The sequence below is a fragment of the Melanaphis sacchari genome, unplaced genomic scaffold (genome assembly GCF_002803265.2).
Source record: "Melanaphis sacchari strain LSU unplaced genomic scaffold, SCAv2.0 Contig19_pilon_pilon, whole genome shotgun sequence".
Lineage (NCBI taxonomy): Eukaryota > Metazoa > Arthropoda > Insecta > Hemiptera > Aphididae > Melanaphis > Melanaphis sacchari.
This window is the reverse complement of record NW_020270975.1, coordinates 2,136,784-2,164,677: the sequence shown is the minus strand read 5'-3', so window position 1 is coordinate 2,164,677 and position 27,894 is coordinate 2,136,784. Positions and strand designations below refer to the sequence as shown.

The 27,894-nt window shown below is 28.6% G+C and overlaps 1 protein-coding gene and 1 long non-coding RNA gene across 4 annotated transcripts; both read right to left on the bottom strand.

Moving 5' to 3' along the window:
• Positions 1–138: 138 nt before the first annotated feature.
• LOC112593004 (UDP-N-acetylglucosamine--peptide N-acetylglucosaminyltransferase 110 kDa subunit) lies at positions 139–24,719 on the bottom strand. 3 transcript variants are annotated; one of them, XM_025337196.1, is made up of 15 exons: positions 24,338–24,719; positions 20,991–21,141; positions 20,686–20,929; positions 20,550–20,618; positions 16,995–17,191; positions 5,856–5,945; positions 5,678–5,783; positions 4,689–5,612; positions 4,466–4,591; positions 3,987–4,373; positions 3,694–3,921; positions 3,373–3,625; positions 3,185–3,308; positions 2,922–3,091; positions 139–303 (listed from the first exon to the last, which is right to left on the bottom strand). In XM_025337196.1, the coding sequence occupies exons 1-14, from the start codon at positions 24,408–24,410 to the stop codon at positions 2,929–2,931; spliced, it is 3,135 nt and encodes a 1,044-aa protein (XP_025192981.1). In that variant the 5' UTR covers positions 24,411–24,719; the 3' UTR covers positions 139–303; positions 2,922–2,928. The 3 variants fall into 3 exon arrangements, with proteins under 3 accessions (XP_025192981.1, XP_025192982.1, XP_025192983.1); XM_025337197.1 differs by lacking the exon at positions 24,338–24,719 and adding an exon at positions 23,437–23,945; XM_025337198.1 differs by lacking the exons at positions 16,995–17,191; positions 20,550–20,618; positions 20,686–20,929; positions 20,991–21,141; positions 24,338–24,719 and adding an exon at positions 12,196–12,527.
• LOC112593005 lies at positions 17,268–19,203 on the bottom strand. Its single transcript, XR_003114575.1, has 2 exons — positions 18,791–19,203; positions 17,268–18,204 (listed from the first exon to the last, which is right to left on the bottom strand). It is a non-coding gene; the product is annotated as an uncharacterized LOC112593005 (long non-coding RNA).
• Positions 24,720–27,894: the final 3,175 nt, after the last annotated feature.

The window sequence follows — 27,894 nt, the reverse complement described above, 5'->3', positions numbered from 1 at the left end:
ACAATGATAAAAAAATATATCAGGATCAGGATTAATTTTATATTCATTAAAACACGACTTAAGTACTAATATATACACGGACAAAAAAAAAAAAAAAAAAAAAAAATAAAGAATACAAAAAAAGAAAAACATTACAATTTTTCTTTAGTATTTATACATACACGGATTGTATATAAATGATTACGAAAACTAAAACTCTTAATATTTGAAAGAGATTAATATAATATTTATGATCTATGGAACAAATCTTCTAATGTGATTTGATATTTCGAGTATTTTCAATGAAATTTTACATATTCCTTTCTGAAATATAAAAAATACAGCTCATATTAATTTTATTGTAGTTATGATATGAATTATACTATGTATTATACACATTATAAAACATAATAAATTTGTTTAATTTACACCCATTAATAACAGATTTGATATTTAATTTATTTAAATTATCATTTCACTGATTGTTTGCATTTGTATTATATGATTTACCCGTTCGTATTACTACTACACAATTCAATTTACTTCATCATATTCATTATAATCAAAAAATAAAATAATCATTCCACTTCTCGCATTGAAATATATATAATTATAAAATCATTAATAAATTGAAAAATGCAAACTAAATTAAATATAAAATACATTTTAAGTCACAAAACAGTAAATGCAGAAAATGTATCTATACATCAAAATACATATTTATTCATGATTCATTATAATAATTTTTGAAAATTAGAACAATTAATAGAATATACAATTTAGCAATTAAATATAAAGAAGTTATTTTCACAAAACCTATATTCAAAACTAAATTGCATCAAATAAAACATAAAAAGTTAAATAAATATCTAATCAATATATTAAACTTAAAATACATAATATTCTATAACAATTCAATATATTTCATTATATAAATGTTTTAATCAAAAATTAATCATTCCACTTCTCGCATCGAAATGAATTGTTTTTAATAATCATCAACATATTGAACTCATTTTGAATTAATTATAATAGTACCTACATCCTTTGTTTAATAGCCCAAATATTAGTATAAATAGACTTAAATAATATCACTTATAACTATGAACAAATAAATTTAAAACACGGATTGTTGTACTACTGGATAAGACAAAAGAAAAAAATGATGAAGTTATTACAGTTATTAATTTTTTTTTTAAGTTATTCAAATTTAAAAAGAAAATTAAAATAAAACTTTTTCCTCATACTCACAGATATCATAATTTTAATTATAATTCATTTGAATTATCATTCCACTACTTGCATTTAATCATTAATTGTCATCTGTTTGTATGTATCAGAATTATTATTTAATACATTTCATAATACAATTCTTTAAATCAGTATTATTAATCATTCCACTTCTCGCATCAAAATGTATTTATATTTTTTATAATAATCATTAATGAATTGAATCATGATAAATTATAGTGTAACCTTTCCAGATAATTTGTTCCTTACTCCATCCTTAAGTTTTATTACTAACATTTAAATATTAATGGAAACTTCAACATCCATCATTTAACAAGTACGTCTAACAAGGTAATTACTTAACTATTGACCAAGAAAAATAATAATAATTAAGATATTATATTTTTTTCTTGAAATTTATAAAATGGTTCTTCTTCAACAATGAACAGTTTCATAATTTTAATTTTAATTCATTTGAATTATCATTCCACTACTTGCATTTAATCATTAACTGTCATCTGTTTGTATGTATCAAAATTATTATTCAATACATTTCATAATACAATTATTTAAATCAGTATTATTAATCATTCCACTTCTCGCATCGAAATGTATTTTTTTTATAATAATCATTAATGAATTGAATCATGATAAATTACAGTATAACCTTTCCTGATAATTAGTTTCTTCCTTAATACTCAAGTTTCATTACCAATATTTAAGTATTAATGAAAACTTTAACTTTCATTGTTTAACATTTTAACACATAAGTCTGACATGGTAATTACTTAACTATCGACCAAGAAAAATAATAATAATTAAGATATTATACTTTTTTCTTGAAATTTATAAAATGACTCTTCTTCAACAATGAACAGTTTCATAATTTTAATTTTAATTCATTTGAATTATCATTCCACTACTTGCATTTAATCATTAACTGTCATCTGTTTGTATGTATCAAAATTATTATTCAATACATTTCATAATATAATTCTTTAAATCAGCATTATTAATCATTCCACTTCTCGCATCGAAATGTATTCTTTTTATTAATAATCATTAATGTATGGAACATTATAATAAATTACATGTAATTTAAAACAGTAGAGTTAATATTTAATTACTAAAATTTTAATTTTAATAGACACCTTAACATTCATCATTTAATACATAAGTCTAACAGAAATGTACAAATTAATTAACTTAATTATGTAGCAAATTTATGTTAAGTAGGATTAATATTGTGTTGTTAAATTTAAAATTAAAATTAATTGACATTTTATCAAAGTTTAAAGGTTTTAATAAAACTGAAAACTATTATTAAATCTGTTCAATATACATTTTAAGAAACTAAATATAAAATTAAAATTTTTAATATACTATACATATTAGCATTATATAAATTATTATTTTAACTGTTAATGGTAGTATAAATATTAATTCATCTCATTTGGTTACAAATTAAATCACATGGAATCAATCCACTTCTCGCATCAATATTGTATTTAAATCATTGATATATTACATATTAAAAAAATATTTTAATTTTATACACTCATTAGTTAAATAATTTCATAAAAATAACATTCCAACCATTAACTTATCAATCTACTTTTTTTTCATTTATGAGAATTTATCATTTATGAGTTTATTAATTATCATCAACCTATTCAATTATTTGAATCCAAATCATTAATTATTATACTTACAAAATGTTTAATAATTTTCTAGAGAGAGTATATGATCAGGTTTTTCCCCTTTTTGATGTTTATCCCACATTGCTCTGTACAGCCTTTCCAGACCATTCGTATATATTGAACAATTGAACAATGGACTTTCAGTCCGTGCTCGCCAGACTTCTGCTCTCATAGTTTTCAAACTAAAAAAAGATAATTATTAGTAAAATAATCATATAAATAGTATGATAAATATATAATATTAATTGAAATAACAACTATGAATAAACACTCACTATTCTTTATCAGTTCCTAGTCTGATAGCAATGTCTTGATATTCCTCTCTAGTCCTTGCAATAAGTTCAGGACATCCTAGTGTTGCCAATTGTGATGCTGCTACTCTGGATGCTAATGTCTCTCCTATACATTTAAAATTTTAAATAAATACTATATTGGATAAGCTATAAATTATATAATATAATACCTGGTAAGGTAACAACAGGCGTGCCTGTCCATAATACATCCATACTCGTAGTATGACCATTACAGAGAGGAGTGTCTAAGCATACATCAGCTAATTGTCCTCTACGTACATGTTCTTCTTTTGCAGCAACATTACTAAACAATATACGGCCTGCTTCAATGCCCAGATTGGCAGCTGTGCTCTGAATATGGTTTTCACCGACTGCCGGGAAACGCAGCAACCACAAAACAGAGTTGGGTACAGCTTTTAAAATCTAAACACAAAAAATGTTAAAATACAGAACACAATGTACAAATAAAAATAAGAATATGTCCTCCTTACATTAACCCACATAAGAAGAGTGTTTGGATCTATTTTGTATAACTGATTGAAATTGCAATAGACTACAGCGTCTTCAGGCAAACAATACTGTTGGCGTGTAGTAATAACAATATTTTGTGGTACTTCTTCTCCTGTAGCTGCTTTATTATTACCACAGTTAGTTGCTAATCCATTTTGTAATACAACTCCATTTACTGAAGTTTGAGCTTGTCCAGAAGCAATCATAGTCTAGAAATAAAACAGATGTTATAGTTAAGTAAAACACTTCAAAGTTTATTTTTAATTAAAATTACCTCAATAGGTGTAGTAGTTGGCAATTCAGCTATTTTAAAATTAACTTCAACAGGCCTAGTCAGTTTTGAATCAGTGATTTCAGACATGATCACTTGTTTTATTTCTGTTACATTAGTATTTTCAATAATTGGCGATAAATCTGCAGCATTGATAACAGCCACGTTGTCAGCCATGTCTTTTCTACAGGTAACCTTATCACATAAAATGATTCGCTCGCTCAAGTGAGGGAACATTTGTTTGTGATCACCAACAAAATATGTATGAGGCATATAAGCTAATTTTTCACTGTACTGAGATGCGAGTTCAATAGGTGATGTAACCATATCAGTAATTAAGTAGTCCATAAAGGGAGCTCCACTTGTGCCTGGATATCCAAGCCACATAACCTAAAAATAAATTTAATATTATAGCGGTCACATAATACATTGCCATACCATAAATTTTATCTAATAACTCTAATGAAAATAAATCAATTTACTTGAATTGGAGCAGGACGCAATGCAAATATTTCATTTCTTGCACCTTTTGTGTATCCATTCATATTTACTAAAATGTGAATGCCATCGCTATTAATCTTATCAGCAGCTTTTCCATTACAAGGTATCTATAATATAAAAATATGATTAATATATAAATACATAGAACATCATTAAAAATTTACAAAATATAAATGTAGTTCAATAGAGTATTTTTGTTCTTACATTTGATAAATCAATAAAATGCTCTGCTTCTCTAGCGATTTTTGATCTGAATGTGGTAGTATCATCTGTTGATAGAGCATAACAGAATATTTCAACTTTTTCTTTATTATGAAGACCTGGTATGGATTGCATTAAATGTGAAGTAGGATGATTTCCAAAATCTGATGACACGTATCCAATACGTAGACGATTGCCAGGAGCCAATTCTTTGGTATAAGTGTAAGGAGGTTTGTGCAAGACTTGAATTTTTTCCAAACACAAAGCAGCATGTCGTCCAGCAATTGCCTTTCGAAAATTGTGAGATAATGGGTACAGCATAGAATGATGAGGATGGACAGAAGGCAGACGGTTTTTTTCTAATTGTTCAGCAACGATGCTCACTAATTTCTTCATGCGAGATTCATAATCAGTCCAGTCACATACAATTTGTAAGCAATGAGCAAGATTACAATAAGCATCAGGAAAGTCTGGTTTTAATCTCAAAGCAGTTCTATATGAGGCAATAGCTTCTGGAATATTTCCAGAATCCTTGTGAATAGAAGCCAAATTACTGTGAGCATCAGCAAAAGCAGGGTTAATTTGTATAGCTCTTGAATAACATTGTAGAGCATTTTGTATATCTTGCATTTCTTTGAGAGTGTTTCCCATGTTTGAGTATGCATCTGCAAACGTAGGCTGAATACGAATGGCTTCTTGATAGTGATTTAAAGCTTCGGTTAATTTTCCTTGTTGTTGAAGAACAGAAGCCAAATTGGAATGAGCGGCAGCAAACTCGGGAAAAACTTCCAGAGCTTTCAAATATAGCCGGGTCGCCTCTTCTATGTAACCTTGTTCTCTTTTTATATTTGCTAAATTGTTTAGAGAATCGGCGTGTGTTGGACATAGCTTCAAAGCTGTATTGTAGCATTCTTCAGCATCGACAACCTACACAATAAATAACATAATAATCAAGCCAATATAAAATGTAGAAAACAAATTAATTAACATACCTGTCCTTTTTCTTTTAAAGCATTAGCCAAATTGCAGTAGGCATCAGGAAAGTTGGGTTGCAGCTCTATAGCACGGCGATATGTATCAATGGCTAAGTCAATAAGTCTAAACAATAATTTAAAAAAAGATTAAAAAAGAAATTTTTGATAAATAAACACATTTTTATTTTATATTTACCCTTGTTCATAATAAACACAAGCCAGATTTCCATGCACAACAGCGTTGTTCGGACTCAATGCCAGTGCTCGAAGATAAGCAGATACAGATCTGAAATAAAATTACATGATTATACTTGGAATCTTTAGCAGTTGCTTCAAAATATATTTCAATATAATTTAATTAAATCTGACAATTTTAACATTCAAAAAATTGTATACAAATTAAACTCATAATTTTTGTAAATTTATTTTTAAATTAAAATCTTAATGGAATGAAAAACGCAGTGATATACATGTATCAGTTAATATATGAATACATAAAAAAATATAAAAACACTGCAAAACGTAAGGATACTGGATACAAAAACCTATGAACCACAAAGTGAAAAACGTAATATAAAATAAAGAATTCACATACGATCACAAGAAATTGTATATATATTTATATAATATTGACGTCTAAATTAAATCAGTTTCCTACCGAAACATACACAAAAACACTTTTATACTGGTATATCTGATACCAGAGTATTATTTTTCTTTAAAAATCATAAATCATTCATACCAAACAATATTATTTTTAGGATGAGAGAATGACAAAAAAAAAAAAAAAAGAAATTTAAAATAGGAATAAAAATGAATAACACCGAGCACACACGCACTTCGATAGTCAGAAAAAATAGTTTAAAATAAGTGCTGCCTATAGATTATATATAAGTCTTAAGTCTAAATAAACTTAAATACGTCACATGTTCCTATTCACTTGATTGTTTCGTTATCATTTGCTCAACTGTAAGCGCCGAACGTATTACCTCTAGAGAGGACATTTTAAGCAAAGTGAACATACTGGCACATACGTTTACCATGTAAACAAACATAAGTACGGTGTGTATCATACGGAACGATCAATTTCAGTATTGCAATCATATACCTTCAAATTGTCTTAATCGATTATTAAGTTTTTAATGATCTATTGATAGATATATTTTTTAGTGTTTACTGTTTAGAGATTAAACGGTCGACGAAATAGTTTTAATCTGTAGCCTATACTACTCCGCTCATATATACGTCTAAAGTAGAACAAAATATTTTTTACTTCAGTTAACTAAAATTTAGGTTATAAATAAATAATAAAAAAAAAAACAAAACGAAAAATTCGTATCATTAAAAATAAGATTTAGTAGTGTTTAAGACTTATAGGTTATACAAGCACTTATCGTTCAAACCAAGGTAAACGCATATTTTTTTTTTTTACAAAACAAAAATTGTTCGGAGATAATATAATGTTAACTATAACATACAAAATAGGTCATTCAAATCAATCATTACATATACAGACACCATGTATGTGAATATCATGTTGATTAACGTCGTATATAAATCCCGTACAATTTTGCGATGTCAAGCAAAGTTTAATTTCCCGGCCGGGAAAAGACTACAGTGATGTGCCCCATCACTCTGAATACAAAAGTCACTGTGCTTAATGTAGCCTAACGATAACGACTTCGTACATAATATAATTGACGGGCCAAACGGGGGCGGAATATTGTTGTCGGTGAGTAATAATATTATATATTGTGCATTTATGCGTGCGAGTCTTGATTGTCAGGAACAGAATTCCCAGCAGTCGTGCCACACGCTAATGTTATATAGGACTATATAGGTTATAAAGTATGTTCAGAAAGATCGATATTTCCCAACCAAATATAACGAAAAAACGAATTTAATTTCATCCGATCACAATATGATATAAAGTCAATAAATTCATTGAAAAAGACGTTGAGAAGTGAAACACGCGTAGTGTCACGAAACTACTTTCAACGGCAGCTATGTTAAACAAATCAGAAAATAATATCTAAATAATAAAATGGTTTAATGAAAATTATAATTAAGAATTTTTTTTACGTTATTGCCAATTTAGTTTTATATTTAAATCGAATTATTCTCAAACATCGAACTCATTAAAATTCATAGTTTTTTATGTTAAAATAGTACTTGAAATCGTTTTTATTATAATTTGCATTATGTTTACATCTGACATAACAAATAACATTAAGTGCAAAGCAAGCAAAGAGTCGGAGTTCGGAATAAAATTTTAGACAATTTGTACCCTTAAAATGTTATTATAAGCTGCAACATAGTTTATACTAAACATATTATACTTTCATGGAATAATATTATATCAAACACACCTAAATACAATTTATTATTACTATGAGATGAAATTAATTAATTGAATTAGTAAGTTTGTAAAATTAAAATTCAGGTGGTGCACTCAGAACCTGCGGGTAAATAAAAATTCAATTCAATTTTTTTTTTTTTTTAACTTAAAAGTAATAGATCGGTATTTAGCTTATGATTGACACTTTAATACTTTATAGAACTGTCTTTTTTTTAAATTTATTTTTTACTATTTGTTTTCATATCGTCGTAAGTATTCGATACAGTTTTTCTTACTCAATGTTTCAATAAGTATTTGTTTAACATTACCTATACTATTAAACTCCATATCTAAATAAAAACATTTAGTATTTTATTCACTTTATATTTGAGCACTCTTATATTCAACACCAAACAAATAAAACGAATAACTTATATTGAAATTTGTAACATTGATTTTCGTAAATTATATAATTATATCTACAAATATTTAATTAAAACACACGTCATTATTAAAAATCATAAACAACTTATATGATGTTACGGATTTGTGAATATTTAAGTTGGTTTTTACACGAAAATCTATAGATTGCATACAGCATATACATATACATTTTGGATAATATTTTTATCTGAAAAAAATAAATAAATAATATCTGAATTTATGCGTTGGATATTATACATTTTGAAACGTTAAGCTACATTGAAAATATATTATACAAAGAATGGAAAGCGAAAGAAAATAATAAAAAAAGTCCTAAGTAAACCAGCTGTCAGTTTTCTACAGCATTATTTGATACAAAATATTAATTCGGTATTCAGTATTCATAAGCCGTGTTTAGTTGAGTATATTAATACCTACTAGTAAATTATATTTTATTGCCAAAAGAAAATATCTCAAGAAAATCGAATTTTAGTAACAAAATGTAAAACTTTATGTATAATAACAAAAAACTTCATCCTAGTTTGTTTATAGCATATACCTTATATATACTATTTAGTACAAGTTAAATGGTTTATAGTAAAATTAAATTATAAACTATTTATACAAGAAAAATGATATAGTATCAAAAAATTAAAATATAGAAAATGGACCAGATTCTAAGGATGTTTGTTTATTTCTCAACAAAGTAGAATATAAATGTCAGATAAGTGAATGAGTATTAAATAATGATAGTATACTAGATGATTTTTTTTTTAATTAATAAATATATATTAATTAATATTGTAATAGGATGAAGTTTAAAGTTAGTTGCAATTGAAAATATTAATTATAATGGTTATTTTATTCTATCTACTTAAATCTGTAGTCAAATGCACATTTGACATATGCTACTGCTTATTAAAAATAATACATAAATACCTGATATATGGTAAAATATTACTATCAAGTATTAAGTAATAAGTAATAATAAACGCAATAACAGCACTACGGTATTTGTATCAAAAAAGTAAGAAAACAATAGTAACTATTAAATATTAAAAACATTAAATGCCTAAACGTAAATAGTAATATATTTTGACATTTTGTACAACATACCAACTTGTTATTGTAATTTGAATAAAATAAAATATTATATAGTAGAAATAAAATTTCAAATACCAACAAATAAATTACAACAAAGTTGACTAATTTCAATGGTCTATCAATTCAAAAACCGAATACGATTATTAATAAACCAAAATCAATATATTAATAAATCAATAAAATGTTTTGTTGTAGCACATAAAAATAACATAATCAAAATCGTAACCTTTAAACTGCCAGAATTTGAGAAATTATTGTACGATAGATATATTATTTTATTCCCTCGAGGTTTCTACAGATAGTGTTATATATATATATATATTTAATTTCTATTTATAAACTGTGAATAGAAGAAAAAAAATACGATGCATTAAAAGTCATATTTTGTACACGACAGATAATATTTACATACACAATAAAAAGTAATTGATGGATTATAATTTAAAAGCAATATAGTTCATGGAACTAAATTATGAATATAAAGTAGTAAAAATATTTGATTAAAAAACCAAAATGTTATTAAAATTTTCCTAAGAAGATAACCTCGTTTATTAAAAATTGGAATAAATAATCAAAAAAAAAAAAAGCTAAAAGAAGAAAGTTTAAACCGTTAAAAAAACCAGAACGTATGTTTTAAGGATATAAAAACAAATACGTATGCCAGTCATTCTCTTTGCCCAGAGATATATTATTCGAATATTATTATTTTAAAAACAATAATTGTGTAAAGGATCACATTTAATACGACGTTAATTCTATTTAAATTATCGTTGTAGTTGTTGTTTGAAACAGGACAAGCGTTATAATAGCAGCTTAATACGCATTTGATGTAATCCATTTAAGCAATATAAAGGATAATACTATATACATTCCATAGGACGGTACTTCACGAATAAAAATACATCTAAAGCATACGCGTAAAATGATGACATAACCTAGGCCGGACTCTTGTACATATTACTATTCAGTATTATTATATTATATAGGTGCATCGTTAAAAGAGAGAATAACATTTTCCAAAAAGTTTATATTTAGAGGAGACTCTGGCGTGTGTCCAAGAAGTTAACGAAATTCAAAACGTTACTACAGCGAATGACTTAACTAAATTAATATTATGCTTATTTTACTATGTATAATTATAAATTTATAGTTTTGAAAACTTTTGATCCTACACAAGTCATAAATAAAACAGTAAACAAGAACATGCCGTCGCCGCTTTCTATTTAAAGTTTCAATCTATTAATCGGAAGTTACACAAGAAAACCTATCGCCAACATACCAAGCCTTCTACTATCTCTACTACCCCGTAGAGATGCACGCAGGGGTGTATACCAAGGTTCGTGAAACTCCTCAGGCTAGATATTAATAAATGAATTTTGCGAACGAAAGTTAATATCGAAAATGATTGCTTTCATCCATACATATATACACATTTTACTGAGAAAAATAAAACATAATATAAAATAAAAACGACTACAGGCGATGCGATATTACGTGCAATATTATTCCGAAAACGGGACGCACGTGCATGCACGCACGAAGGTTTGATGATCACCACAGGCGGTGGGGATTGTTAATGTCACCAAAATAACAATTACTACAAGGTAGCCGCACCAGTCTTACAGCAGGGATTTTCCCTCGGGACAAAAGACCAACGACGCCAAAGGTATAATAAACTATGAATACGAGTGAGTATGAGTGTGTGTGTTCAAGTGTATGGTCCTTCACATCTGTAGTAGTGACCCTTCAAAATAAATCAATTCCATTATTTCCATGGTTTAAAAAGTGACGTCGGATCGAGAGTCCAAACGAAAAAATTAAAAACGCAATATAATTGTATTTCCTAGTCGTTCTTCGATTTTTAGTTCAAATTCACCAAATATGAGACGGAAAAATAAAATGTGACACTATCATTATCGTTAAGACCTTTGACAGAACAATGCAATGAGTACAATATTAAAGACGACGTCAAGGGTTTTATATTATTATCTCGTAAACGTCTATTCAATTAATGTCTGTCTCCTCCGTATCGCTCCTCATTCCAGCCGACTGAAACTTATCAAGACGTAGCTAGTCTTTTAATTAGAAGGATTAGGTATACGGGATAGAGAAATAAGAATTTATTTTGTTTTGGGAAGGTGGGTTTCTGTATTTGTTCATATCAAGTAATTTCTAACTTTCTACGATACACGTAATAGATATAATACCCAACCCAAGTATTATGTGCCAGCCGCCAATATCATTAACGCTCGAAGTCACTATTCTGCACTTCACTACGAGTAATATTACGCGAATAATAACGTGGCGGCGACTGAAAAGGGACAAAATATATTATAAAAGCCACATTTCTAAAACTGAGGTCAACGTCATACAATGAGTGCAACGAACACTGAATAATGTGAAACGTGCATGACGGACAACAAAACGGTGTTCTACAATATTTTTACGCTTTTGTCGTAAGCAAACGACGTTTTATTTTTTTTATTTTTTTTTTTTTTTTGTTCCACGGCAAGAGCCCTCCCCCCAAAAGCCGTGCGACACCCCCTCTCTATCGTCAAAATGTGTCTACGGTTATTAATGCGCACGTTACGATATCACAATCGTTAAACACGACAACGTTACGGTGACGTGATGATGGTGATGATGATGATGATGACAATGCCGCGCGTACCTTTTTATCCACCGTTTAACGACGCCCAGACATCCGTCGGCCGGGACGTCCCGGAGCGCGGCGGACAACCGCAACTCGTCATACTTCCGCTGTTCGTCCGGCGGCAGTATCGTTATGATGGTGTACACGACGATGCACTGGTAGTCCATTGCGCACCACCGCGGTACAAGATTTGCCGTGCCGACGGAACACTGCACGCGCCGCGACGGACATGCACCGCGCGCGCGACCGCGGGGTACCCCGCCGCCAAGGTAATGGAGAGGGGGGGAGTGACGGACAGGCGGTCCTCGGACTGGCGTGCGTGCGGCCGGCGATACCGGGAGATGTTCGCCAAAAGTGGACGGCCTTCGATGTCTCGCGCGCGCGAAAAAAAAACTTTGTATGCGTTGCGTGTAGCGCACGCGCGGCGCGGACGCGGCCGACCGCGAGCGTGAGAAAATCATGCGGCGAACGGGTCGATCTGACCGCAGCGACGACACGGACAGCGCGCCGGACTTGCAATGTTGCATCTCCCGAAAGCCCGGTGCGACGAGGCACGGGCGCGAGTGCCGACCGCGGCGGGCGAGCAACAGGCGGCCGCGACGGTGGCGCGCCGCGCTCAGCCGCCACCGACACGACGGTCGGTGGCGGTCGCCATGACGATGTCGTAAAATACCTATAAGCCGTATCGTAATGGAGTATGGAAAACGCTGCAGAGAGTTCAAGCGATGTCGTGTCGATGGGTACGCGTCACGAGCTCGAGGAGGTGGAGGCGGACGAACGGTACACGGCGCGATTGGATATCTCTGGCAGGGATTTTTTTCGTTTTTTGCTCTACGCTCAATCACTCGCTCGCCAAACCGTTTCCTTATTCAATACGCATAATGATAAAAAAAAAAAAAAAAGGATATGTATATTGTATATATATTATGTATTTTTAAACGTCGTCACAGCGCCTTTGTCACCGCGATCGCTGTCTCGACGCATTATATCATATCGTGGTACACACAGAAATACTAAAGAATAAGCAAAAAAACCACATCTTGCACACACACCAATACAAGAAAATCATATACAAAACACCGACGCGTAAAATGAAAAATATATTGTAATCAAAACCCCATATGGTTTGTAAAAAGAAAATCGCTTTGTTATTTTCTATAAAGCCCACAGTCGTTGCAGCTGTTTAGGGTGACCGACCTACATTATTACACACATATTTCACGAAGCACTGCAAGTGTACACACAACGGTTCAAAATATGATGTGAAAAACAATATTATTATGTAGTATAGTTATAAGGCATAAAAATAAATAAAATGCGAGCATTTAAAATTATTATAGATGGAAAAAAATATAAATATTTTTCATTCATGATTATAATTACAAATTCAATAAGTACAGGAAATGTTATAGTTAGATTGTAAATTTCAGAAACAGACAAAACAGTTATGAATATTATAATATTATATAATACAAAAATAAATACTATTAATATTCTTTACTATTTCCATCATATAAAGTGTCCGTTTACCAGCGTAATATTAGCCTATATACATACACGCACATAATTATAAATCAGATTTCACAAATAATAAATAAAAATATAATACGAGTCCATTTATTTTAATGAAATGCATTCATGTTAAAAAGAACTAGAGCGAATAAATGCCCAAGATAACCACGTAAAATAGTAAAACTTTATTCACCTCGAACGCAATTTAACACTGAGAAATACAGAACATGCGCGATTTAAAACATAAATAATTACAAACTACAGTCTACAACGAAACGGCGATCATATTAAATTTATGCGTATAAAACAATATATATATAAACACTATCGTCTAAACAAAATTATATTTCAGCACGAATAAAAATATTTGTTATAACAAGAGTACATCCCTATTTTTATTATCAATAAAACTAAATTTTACGATTTCATGTCATCAAGATTCAGATTTGAAATATTAATAAAAATACAAATATAAAATATTAAAACGAACACACAGGAAACGAATTTATTTTGATTGAAAGTACTTACAGAAAAAATATATATGGGCAGTGAAAAACTACATTTTATATTTTCTATTCCAGTTACTATGTAATGTACCTCTCTGATTTTATTTTAATAATAGCAGTTTATATTTTTATAATTTTTTTTAAGATATACGACGAGGTTTATACGATAAAAAATAAGTTAAAGTCAACATTGGTAATATTTAAATTAGTGAAACTTCTTCTACTAAAAATCACTTACAGTATTTTATTTTATCTGAAGTGTAATATAATATTATACCTAAGTAAGCTTTATAAATAATTAAGATTTATTTTATATTATAGCAGAGATATTTACTGAAGTAATCATAATTTTATACCTAAAGCATTAGACTGAAATTTAACTAGAAGTTATGAACAATAAGAACGTCGATTGTGATAATAATCTGTTGTTATTCAACTAACACTTAAACATAATATAACATAATGCTTATTATATTTTATAAGAGGAAGACTTAATATAAAGCACGCTTGCAGTTGTTTTGAATATAAATAATAACAAATTCATAATCCCAGTATTATGAGTTACTAAACAACCATCTTACTTCAAAATTAAATAATACCAATGTACAAGATAATTCACCAAGCATGCACCCTAATTTTTCCTTGTAAAATAAATTTATTCAAACTCCGATTTTTGGAGTTTTAAAGTATAATATTAAGTATTACTTCAAAAATTAAATTTATTTTATACCATTTTAAAAAGTATCTTCTGTAAAAATACAACTTTTTTTTTTAATGAAAACCAATTTTTACTGTAAATTTTTAAGCAGATGATTTTTTTTTGAAAATGATAATACAACCAAATAAAAATTTGGAAGAGTAAATTTTGAGTGATTAGATTATATATTCTAAGAACAATAACACAAAAAGAAATATGTATTATATTTCAAATTATAAAATTATAATATATCGATTATTATTTCACTATAATTTTAAAATTTTAAGCTCTAATACTATCCACCAAACCTATTATATCCTTAGTACACAAAGTCCAATAATTCTAAGACTATATTCATTCGAACTTCTATTTAAAATGATTTGATAATATTTAAAGTTCAAAAATAATTGCACCAAAAATGATCGAAATATACAGTCATAGTCACAAAGATATTTATTAAAAATATGAAATAAAAATAAATAAAGAATAAATCGGCCATCACGCCTAATCTCATTTCACACGTTACTCAATAAAATTATAGGTAGAAATATAATTTATCTAAATTCGAACAAAATACTCGTATATTGATTAATACAGACGACACAATAGTTTTTGATATTTTTAAACTAATAAAAAAAAAAAGTATGGGAACACCGTGGTACAGAAACATGTATCGATTCTCATTTCTATGTACAATCTAAAATCTAGTTGTCATGAGGTTTTATCATAAATCCATAACAATTTACTTTTATATCACTTACCGAAAAAAAGACTGATAAAATCTACAAAAGTTTAAATTACATTCTTTCAACGACAACAAAAAAGTAATTAAAAAAAATCAAAAAAAATATCAAACATTCTGTAGATAATTAAGCTTTTTTGCTAGTTGATAAATTCAACCACTACTATCTCTAATTTTTTATTTCAATAGCAACAAAATCTGGTGTTCTAATTACTTTTATACTTTTCTGATTGTAAAGTTTATTAAATTATAAAAGTATTAACCCAAATAATATGTATAATACAGTTAATTTTCTTAGTACTTAATGCATTAAACATTTTTTATCACAGGTTAGGTTGATAAATGATTAATTTATGATGGAGGGTAGATGAGTTATTTATAGTCATTAATTAATTTTTTTATTCTTCATAATAATATGATTCGTATTATCTATAAATTATAAGTTATAAATACGTATATTGTAAATCATAAAATTAAATTATAGAATCGCTAGAAATAATAATAATAGACACACGATACTTTATGCATAACATATTAATTATATAATATGGAATTTCCATTAGTCTTAGTATTTTAACTAAAACTGTAGATATATAGAGCCTGTAGTTTCTATGGTAACGGCCAAATGTTCATAAGGGGTTCTCAAAATACATACATTTAAATAAAACAATAAATTTACATAAAAATAATTAGAATTTAGTTTTTCCCGACTTCATAAATCACTGAAATGAAATTTATATCAAAATAAATAATTCACAACAATTAGATTAATGTTATTAGGATATTAGAGTACAAATACAAAATTTAAATTATATTTGGTTTATAAAATAATAAGTTATTTAATGTTATTATTTAATTTAAAAGAAAACTAAACTTATCGTTTTTAAATAAAACCGAAACTTTTTCATTTAGTTTGCTTATTACAATATTATGGTATTGTATACAATTAATTTCAGTTATAACTTAGAATAGATATATCATATACGCGTACCTATTATATCTACTTGATAAAACAGCTGTCATACAATATACTTAATAAAAATTATATTAATATATTGTACATATTATTATATTTAAAAATAATCAAATAAATAGTTATAAAACATAATTATGGAAAATTATTATTACTTTTATATATAGGTTAGACAAACAAAACCAGGTAAATTTAAGTTGATTTAGCTTCTTTAATGTCAGATGTCTCTTAACTTTGAATTCACAACTAATACATAATATAAGAACTTCAAGGACTTAAATGTTTCCTTAAAATTTAAATTTTGGACAATAATTACGAGTATATGATATATCTTGATGGTAAATATACATAATACATACTATAAAATTTAAATAATGTATTACTTACCTATCAAATATTCTTGATTCTTTTAGTACATTTCCAAGATTTATGTATGCATCCAAAAAGTTTGGATCCAAAGCAACAGCTTTTTCAAAATGATGAATAGCTAACCATATTTCATTCAAAGAGTTGAATACACATCCAAGATTGCTCCAAGCAACAGCAAAATCTGGTCTAGTTTCAATTGCTTTCAAATAACATGACTGTAAATACAAAATATAAAAGGATCCCAGAGGAAATTCAAGGAAAGGAATAAAAAAAAAAATAATTAATAATAAGCAATAGCTGTGTCTTATAGTTTAAGTGTAAACGGAAAACAGATTGAAAAAAGTGTTATGTACAAATTCCCTCCAAAAAGTTTTTTTAAGTTGGAAAAGCGCAGAAGAAGACATGTAATATTATGCCAGTCTAAACAAAGACCAAAAATTATCTGTGAAGGCTGCTAAAATAATATTACATGGGAAACTTGTTAAAACAATTATAGTTTTCTTTAACTAAGAAAGGAAAAGCATTTATAACAATTTTAACAGCCAACAGACAAAACGCGCAACTACGCAGCAACATACTACGACACAAAATATATTCTGATATTTTTGAAATCGTACTATGCTTATAAAGGGACCTAAACGCGCTCAAGCCATACTTTATATTTTATATTTTAACACAATAGAAGTGTTAGGAGAGAAAATGTACACTAGCGCGCATGCTTCGTCATTAACTTCGCATTCCTTGACACATTCCTATAAACAAAAACAAAAAATGCACTTGTTAAGAAAAAAAAAATCCTAACATCTAAAATATTTGCCCACTTCAATTGGAGAAAATCATGACTATTGACAACTTAATAATAAGTATACGTATAATGTACTCATCACAACACTTTTAATATCATAATTTTCTCTAAGAAGTATTGAAAAATTATGATATTAGATCAAAAATAAAATAAATTTTGGCCCTTTTTGTAAAACCGGCATTGACACCGTTGACATGAACATTGTTACGAGAGTGTGAGGCGAGTGGTTACCAATAAATTTAGTACTTTTGGTGTAATTTCCCGTTTACAAAATTTGATTTTAAGAGGTGTGAATTACTTTGTACCTATTAATGTATGAGGTGGTAGCTATTCAGGAAATAGGAACACACTCGCCGTACATCCTCATCAACTAAATACACAACATTTTCGTATCATGGACCTAGATAAATTGACGGATGGTACCTGAAATTAAAAAAAAAAAAAATCCGAATGATATTAGTATGCACTTCTTGTTTTTAATATATATGTATAAGAAAAACTAGAGTTCCCTTCACGAAAAATAATTGTAAGAATTTCGAATTTAAAAAAAAATAAAGTTTCATTGAAATTGTTGAGATGAAATTGAATTTAATATTACATTTAACTTCAAGACTGTATTCATTCAGATGCAAAATATAGTTTCATTACTTTTTATTACATAGTAAATTGCGAGGTAAATTATAAATGTAAAATTTAAAATTAAACAACAATGGCAGTGTAATAATTAATTAGTATTAAATAATACTATTGATTTATAGTATAAGAGTTTTAATATTTCAAATTAACTCTAAAATGAGTCCTAAATACAGCCTTGAAAGAATACTTTCTCGATCAAAAACCCACACTCAAGTGTTTTTGAAAATGAATGAAATCTAAGCATTAAACGTAATGAACTTTTATTCATACAAACAAGAAATTAAAACTTAATAGAATTAATTTTATAATATCATTATTAGACAATAAAATTCCTAGATCGAGAAAGTGGCAAAGATTTGTTTTAATTACTTACCATAAATAATAAGGAAGGCAGGGTTGTCCATCACTTTTTGAAACCAGGAAAACAGTTTGGATAAAAATTAAAAGAAATTGCAGGAAAGTAGATGAAAGATGAAAAACAATGAAAGGTACATTGGTAACTTTTTGTTGTAGATCGGCGCATTGAAAACTTTTAACAAAATCTCATCAACTAGATGAATCAAAGTTATTGATATATCTATCTATTGTAAAGACTAAAGATAATAATAGAATATAATATTGTAAATTCAAAAAAAATTTTTTTATAAAAACAACTACAATAATCTTAGTGATACTACTCTGCATATAGGGCTGAAATATTTAGCACAGGAAATTTGTTGAATACTTGTATTATTACCAATAAAATAATTAAAAATATAACATATTTAATATTTTGTTGTTATTTATCTATTTTGATAGTAATTCAATCATTTATTTTCTTATCTAATATATTATTCAATATGCGTTTTAATTGTAATGACCATTAAACAATTCTATACAATGTAAAATAATATATATGCAACAATCAATTAAAATACAATAATATATTGAGCTTATTTTACAGAAATAATAAAATAACTTAATAATTTTTAATTTTAAATAAATAATGAAAATTTAACGAAAATAAGGAAAATATTTACTGAAAATATTAAATTCTACATGATCGGATTACTAAGATTACGGTAGATTTAAAATTTTCAATACATTTTTTTATCAATAAATTTTATATTGTAATAGCTTAAAAGAAATAGAAAAATATCATTAAATAATAAATTGATTAAAACAATTAATAATGAGTGTATTAAAATAAAATTATTAGTCTTCATTGCTTTACAATAGATATTATGTGAATAGAAATATACTTAGTTAGGTTAAATGTGGAGTAACATTTACTCTATAAAAATTAAAAGACAGCTATTGGATATTCATCACCAAAAACACATAGGTTTCAAAACTTAATCTGTTATTTATCTCTAATATAAGAAATTGTAATTTCTTTATTTAACTATAAGTGATTACATCATATACCGGCCATGATGCAAAATTAAATAATTGCGTATAAATTATAAATGAAACAAATACAGATTAAGTATTGCAAACTAGTGCTTTATCTATATTCACAGAATACAATGAAAAAAATCAAATGCTCGTGTTAAAAAAATTAATGCTTTATATAATTGTAATTAAAACACTAAAATTATGAATTAAATTTTTATGAAATATCAAAAAATCTTAATTTTTTTTAACTAAACATTTAATTTCTTTCCGCGCGAAAATAAAAATATGCAAGCGCCGCGCCATCAGTTGAATCATTATATAGGTTTTTAAAAATCATCTATTTTTAAAATAATAATAAATAACAATAATAAAAATAATTATTCATATGATTTTACATATATGTATAAATTAATAAAAAAAAAAAAAACATACATAATGATTAAAACTGAAATTCCGCAAACAACCAAAAAAAATACATTATTGTTCACGGAATAAAATTATTTTGATAAAACTGAACATTTTGAATCAATCAATGAAGAATAATAAAGCCACAGCTAACAAAATTCATTCATTTTTTTGTTTCAAAAAATTCAGTCATAATTCGCGCAATAGATGAAATCCAATTGCGGTCTTGAGATGTTAAAATAAAAAAAATCTATTATTCAGAAAAATTTATACTATTTTTGAACAGTGACCAATCTACAACAGAACACCTGAAAAATTAATTAAACAATACAATTGGTATTTGTCATTACCTTAGCCTCATCCAATCTGCCTAATGCTTTCAACAAATTTCCAAGATCGCTTCGAACACAATACAATTCCTAGATACATTAAATGAATCAATCATTAAATATATACAAAAAAATCAAAAATTAAATTAAATCTTACTGGATTATACTGTAATGCTGTAACATATGCTTGTACTGCTTGTTCCATATCACCTGCAGCTACTAGAGCAGCAGCTAAATTTATGTAACCATCAATGAAATCTGGCTTCAAACGTACAGCATGACGATAATTATCAAGTGCATCTTGAAGTTGTCCACGTTCTTTGAAAACATTTCCTAAATTACTGTAAGCTTCAGCTAGTAATGGATTATGTTTTATAGCCAATGATGAAAACTGGGCAGATCTAAAGGAAAATTAAAAAATTAAAAAAACAGAAATTATATTTAAATTAACAATGAACTAACTTATCTAAGCGTCTGCATTGGAAATGAATTGATGATAAAAGTAATAGTACACCAGTATTATTAGGTTCTTGACGCCAGAGCTGCATACAGTGTCTTTCAGAACTTTCATAATCTCCAGATTGATATTCTCTATGTGCCAATTCTAATAATCCTGTAAAAATTATGTTTATTAAATTTAAAAATTACTCAAATTATCTTTTATCTAAACATAAAATATAAATGTATTGACACTCATTATCAAGTAGTTCTAGTGAAGTAAAAATAATAATTTCATAAATCATGTTGAAGTAGTTATTACTATAAATTGTAAGTGAAAAAAATGAGGGATGATGTGTGAGGTGACTAAGTACAAATACTTAGGATTGGTGATTTTGAGGATGACATCAAAAATAGAAAGTGGAAAGAAGTGTTAAATGTTTTGTGTAGCAAAAGGATAATTTTGAAATTAAAAGATAGATTTTATAAAACAATTATGAGGTTTGTCATGTTGAATAAATCAGAACGTTTGACATAAGATAATAAAACAGATTAGAAATTATAACAAATATGAGAATGCTAGGTGTATAGCATGTAATGTAACTAGTATAGATAGAATAATAAGTTAATACATTAGGGACAAGTTTAAGAACGGGGTAGTGAGATGAATAGATTGATACATTTAATTGTATCTTTCAGAAACTAAGTAAGTATGGAAATCATGTAGAAAAATAGAAGAGGAAGAACATAGAGTTTTGGAATAAACAGAACAAAGAATAACATGAAAATATCAGGTATAAATAACAAAGAGATGGGAGGGCAGTCAAATGGTAGTGAAGGTTGTGGTGTGACCTAATATAGTAAGAATTAAAGGGCAAGTAAAGAAAAGAAATATTTATTACAAATTTATATTATGTTTTACTAGTAATTGTACCTAGGAACATTTAAATGGGAGGTCTGATACTCTAATATGAGTTAATCACATTTTATCATGTTTTTAATGATGATTTCATAAACAACAATAATCACTAGAGACCATAACAATATGCATTTGCAATTAATAAAAATTAATTCTTTAAGTTATATTATATTGATCTATAGCAGAGGTGGTCAACATGAATAGGTTTACAGGCTACATAAATAAATACAATGATACCGAAAGCCAAAATGTTTAAAAAATTTGATTTTTTTTTTTTTTTATAAACTAATAACTAAAAATTAAAATTCAAAATAATATTAAGTAAATTTTGATTTTGTAAATAAGACGCGAACCGCATCTGACAATGACGAGAGCCACATGTGGCTTGTGAGCCGCAAGTTGGCCACCAATGATCTATAGTATTTCTTTTGCATATTTGCATTAAATTTTACTATATTATCAACACATATAATTTTGATCTTTCATCATAACAAGTCTTATTATCATGTCAGATTTTTATTAAATTTTTTAGTATTTATTGTCTATGTAAAATAGTATATTATTACTAAACAAATTTCTATTATAAGGGTATTTGGGAGGTTAGAAGAAAAATAATTTGGTTTTATTTTCTTATTTTTATGGAAATATCTAATAAAAACTGATAGTTTCTCAACTTCTAAAAATAATTCTTTAAAATTTAAAAAATAACCATTATCTTTAAATTAAATGGTTAAATTATTAGTATTCATTAATGTTTATTTTCCACTAACTATTTAAGCATTATAAAATTTAGTATTAGGCACTAAACTTGTTAAACATATAAAACTAAATAAAAATTGATTTTTTTTAAATTCCTCAAAAACTTTAAGTATAAAATTTAGATAAGTAGACATTCTGCATACTTTATTTTAGGTAGTTAATGTACATCAATAAAACCATAGATACCAAAAAAACATATAGGTATGAGCTTAAGTTTTTGAATATGTTAATTAATGACTTTTAACAAACTTGTTGCAATAACAAAATAATTAGAATAATAAATTGCATAATCAATAACTATACACTATTAGATAGCTTTCACTGACAAAATAACGCTGTTAATGACCAAATTGAAAAGTCATCATCACAACCTTGCAACAAACTACTATCTACTATCTATATAGCCTTAACAATATTCACTTTTAAATATTATTAGCTGTCATTTCACGATAACCAAGACTAAAATTGTAAATTGATTTTTTATCCAATACATGAGAAAAAATAAACACTTAGAACAATAATAAATGTAAATTTATATCTAATACATTTCCAAATATTAAAATTTTGAAACGTATGTCAGTATTTAGTAATTGATACTTAAAACGGAATTGTGTCGATGCAGCAATAATATTGTTTAACATTTAATAGGGCATATTTAGCTACCTAGTACACTCAATTAGGTAGGTACCAGAGTAGAGCGTAAAGACAATCAGCTAAAAATCATGAGAAATATCAACTCATGATGTCGGTCTCTCAACATCTGTTGCACTCGTTTACATTTTACATACTAACCGTGATTGATCTGCGCCTCCCTCGGACTTTTGGTGATCGGAAAAAAGCCAGGCATAAACAACATTTTGGTTAAAACAAGGCAGTGGACGCGTTAATAAAATATAATATAAAAAAATAAATTAATGTAGTTAATTTTGTATAGCGCACAAATACACCAGTAGATAATGTCGGTATGGACGTCTACGAAAACAACGTCATCACGTGCGCCGTACTCAAAACACGAAAAAGTCTTTGATCTGAGAGCGAGAGTGTGTAGACGTAATTGGAAGTATGCAACGCGAGTGCGATTCAACGTTAGAGTCGGACGGACGTAGAGGAAAACGTTGGACGAAAATTACAATGACACCTTCAACTGCATGGTATATCGCGATAAAAAATTATGAGATGTCGATGGTCGATAACCGATATGATAAAAGTAAACGCACTACCTATACAATATATTTGATGTTAGGATCGAATAACACATGGCTTATACTACTATGGCTCTACGATAAAACACATAAAATAATATGAAATGAATTAAGATAATATTTAACATTTATTATCGATGGTTATGAGTGTTATGACCAACGGTAAAGACTAAAGAAGATCTATTGACTATTTTCATTATCCATCATCAGTCGTCGGGCAAATCAGTGCATGCCGTGCACAGATCCCACGGGCCACGAGCTGAACACCCCTCACATCGTCGCCCCACCAGTTACCACACTATCACCAACGAGATTCCGTCGGTTCTTGTTTTACACGCGAACAGACTTGAATTTTGGGATGAATATTGTTATTATTTTTATTGTGATATCACAATATTGTTATTCGTACGGCATTTATCATGACTCGTGAGACTTGGACACCATAATACGTAAAAAGTTACACCGGAGATCGTTATAGCCTCGACACTTACCAGCCGACGCATTTTCTTCGAGTTTCAGAATGACCGTGGCTCCGGGGAGCTGATGATGCGTCTGCGACTGCATCTTGTGTTATCTGTGCCCTGTGGTGGTGCTTGTCGTTGTCAGGTTGGAGTGCGGACGATATTTTTACTAATAATTATTGCTAAAAAAAAGTCGAAGTCGTCGCAATCGCTCCGGCCAGCCTAAATGCACTCGGCACTGTGCGCAATGTTTGGACGTAAACGTAATTACGGTTTACACACAACACACACACACACACTTGAACGACGAATACAGCTCAACACTCGTAGCCGTGCATATACATTATACGCAGTACACACGCGGACACACAGACACAGTGGCGAGCGCGGTCGGCGGTCGGTACCACTGTCGTTACAGTGGCGCGGTGGTGGTAACTGTCAATGCGCGCGCCGATCCGGGCGCACACGACGTCGTAGACATGGAAACAAAGCGCCGTGCGGGGTAGGGGCCGATCGGTTTTCGATGGAATTGCCGGCCGAGGTCTTCGGCGGCGGAGGGTGCCCAAAACGAACAGACATCATTAGCGCAACGACGTGCGCGCGCCGGTCGCGGATCGGGTCGGCTATTTACGGTTCGAGTGTTGTTGTTTGATTTGGGGTGGTGGGGGGTTGGTGTTAGGGTGGGTGGCGATGGGGAGCGGTGTCGGCGCAGCTGCAGCAGCTGTTGCCTTGTGTCCGTGACTATTGTCGGCGTTCGCGATTGGTCGGCTCGGAGTGTATAATGAACACCGTATCATGGAGCGTAATACACAGCAATACAGGCAATACAGCATTACGACTATTCTACGGCCCTGCTACCGTTGCTCCGACACCGTCCGCACACCGCCGGACGACCACAAGGCAAATGCAGACCAGAACGTCACTAGTGCCACCATACCGTTGCAAGCGCAGTGTCGCCCGACCGGCGGACGTAAATATCTCGGCGTGCCGAGTTCAATCGATACGGAAGGAACGGAACGGCGGTCGTGTTGCGATTCGCAAAGTCAACCGGACCGCTTTTTCGTGACTTTTGATTACAAATTACAATCGTATACGCCAACCCTCAGTCCCTATTCCCTTGATTTACATCCCCAATCGAATCAACATTTACCGTAGTACAAATAACAATGAATAGATTTTGTATTTTAGGTATACTCTCATACCTATAGACAAAGTCGTGTATACTCGTATGCGGTGTGCCCCGCAGTGGCTGGCCGTATAGGTTGGGTTAAAATACTTAATTGTATTTGGGAGAAAACAAACAAAAATTCCGCCTCTATAATTCTCAATAATATTAGTATACTGGTATTTAAATAAACATATTGTGTAATAGTTTGATACCATGATGCTATTTAGAAAATAATCGCTTTTTTGCTGAAACCGCTTAAATTCTTATTTAATAACGTAAATAAACCAAACAATTGTTTCATTTCAATTATTTACATTAACAAAATGTTAAGTCTACGGATTTAAGGATTGATTAAATAACGGAATTTTCTCCGACTACAGTGTAGCATACTAGGACACTAGGTGCATAACCAAATGGATTGATACATTTGGAATATTACATAATAATATAATATATTATATTATTAGATATTTAGATTATAATATTTTATTCGAGATTTACTAAACGATATTAAAACTACGTCGAAATAAAGGAATGTTTGATTACATAGATATATAGTCGAATAGTATATCAAAAAGCTAATCAGCTAAATAAGATCAACCAATATTTCTCAGAATAATATTTGTATTTGTAATTTTTCAAAATATTGGTATATAGATCTATTTGTATCACTAAATATTTATTAATTATTGAATGTGAATATTTTAAATAATATATATACATAGAAATATATAAAATATAAGCAATATTATGGTATTTAAATAATACCTACTATTTAAATATTAGGTGATTATTTTATCGCAAACTACTCATAAGTTTAAAAACTATTAACATTTTTTTGAAAATACTACTTTTGATAATTTATAAACAACATTTAGAAAAATAAATAAATATTTGTATCGTTATATTTTTTAAGTTTTTATTTTTTTAAATGACATTATACATTTTCAGTTTCATATTCTAAAGCAGAATATTTTTTGGAATATTTCGATACATAAAATTATAAAAATCGAAATTTGGAGAAGTAATTTTTGAGTCATTATACTATCATTACTTACCAAAATATTAATTAGTGTAGGTATGATATAAATATATTACATATACTTTCTATGTGTTTAATCTATCGTTGTAATATATCAAAAGATAAAAATGTGTTAAAATGTTATGTAATCTATTGTTATTAACTGAACTTTTTGATGTCAATATATATCATTATTATTATTATTATTAGTATTACATAAGAAGGTATTTAACGTTTAGATGGGCAAAGTGAAGTGGTATATGGGATACCCGTAAAATGTTGGCCTATTACCCCACACACGGCACACACCATTGTTTTAAACACTTGTAAGTTTTAACACATCAACACATAAACTATATAGGTACCTACTTGTCCGAATTTTAATTTTTATGTATCCAATTATTCTGAAAATTATTCTGCTTCAGCATTTGAAAAAAAATATGTATATTGTCATTCAAAAAAGTAAAAAATATAAAAAACATTTTTTTAATGTTTTTTTATTACAACGCAATTAGGCAAATAATAAAAATATTTTAAAAATGATAATAGTTTTTGAAATAATGAGTGATTCATGATAAAAGAATCACTTAACAACAGATTTTTCCTCATCTATTAAAAAAAATTAACGTTGCTAACTCATCACAATTAAAAAGCGACAGCATATAATATATGATAATATGCTAATGATAAAATATTGTTAAAAATACATATTTAATATTTATACACGGATTTTATTATTAATGTTTTATTTTTTTTTTCGATGAAATATTGATAAAGTCATATGCAATAATATAGGTATACTGTTTACCTAGTTATATTTAACTTGTAACTATAATTTACTACTTAATCATAATTATAGACTCTACTGCAGGCTGTTGAGCTAAAAAACCGCTGAAAAGTAGATTCTATATATATACAGTGTGATCACGCTAAGAGGTACCACTAAATATTTCAGTATGATGACCTTGTATTGAAATGGGGTTTTCACTGAATGAAAGATAGTACTTAAATACACATTTATTTATGATTTTCAAATTTTTAACACTTTTGACGTGCGCACGCGCAATACAACTTATATTATTTTAAATGGAAACACCATTTTTTTTTACATATTCGAATAGATTATTTTTTTCAAACATTTTTTGTTTAAAAAGTTTTTTTCTATTTTTAAAACTGACAAAGTTAGAGAAGTCAACATTTGAGTTAGTGCATAATTTGTATGTAACGAAATGTTAACTTATAACTACTGGAAATAAAAAAAAAAATAGTGCCAAATTAATATTTAATTTACCTTATTTGTTTATAAATAATAATTTAATAATATCGTACGTCGTTCTAATGGATATTCCGGGTATGTGATATAATTTTTGTTTAGTTAATTGCTATAATACGATTATG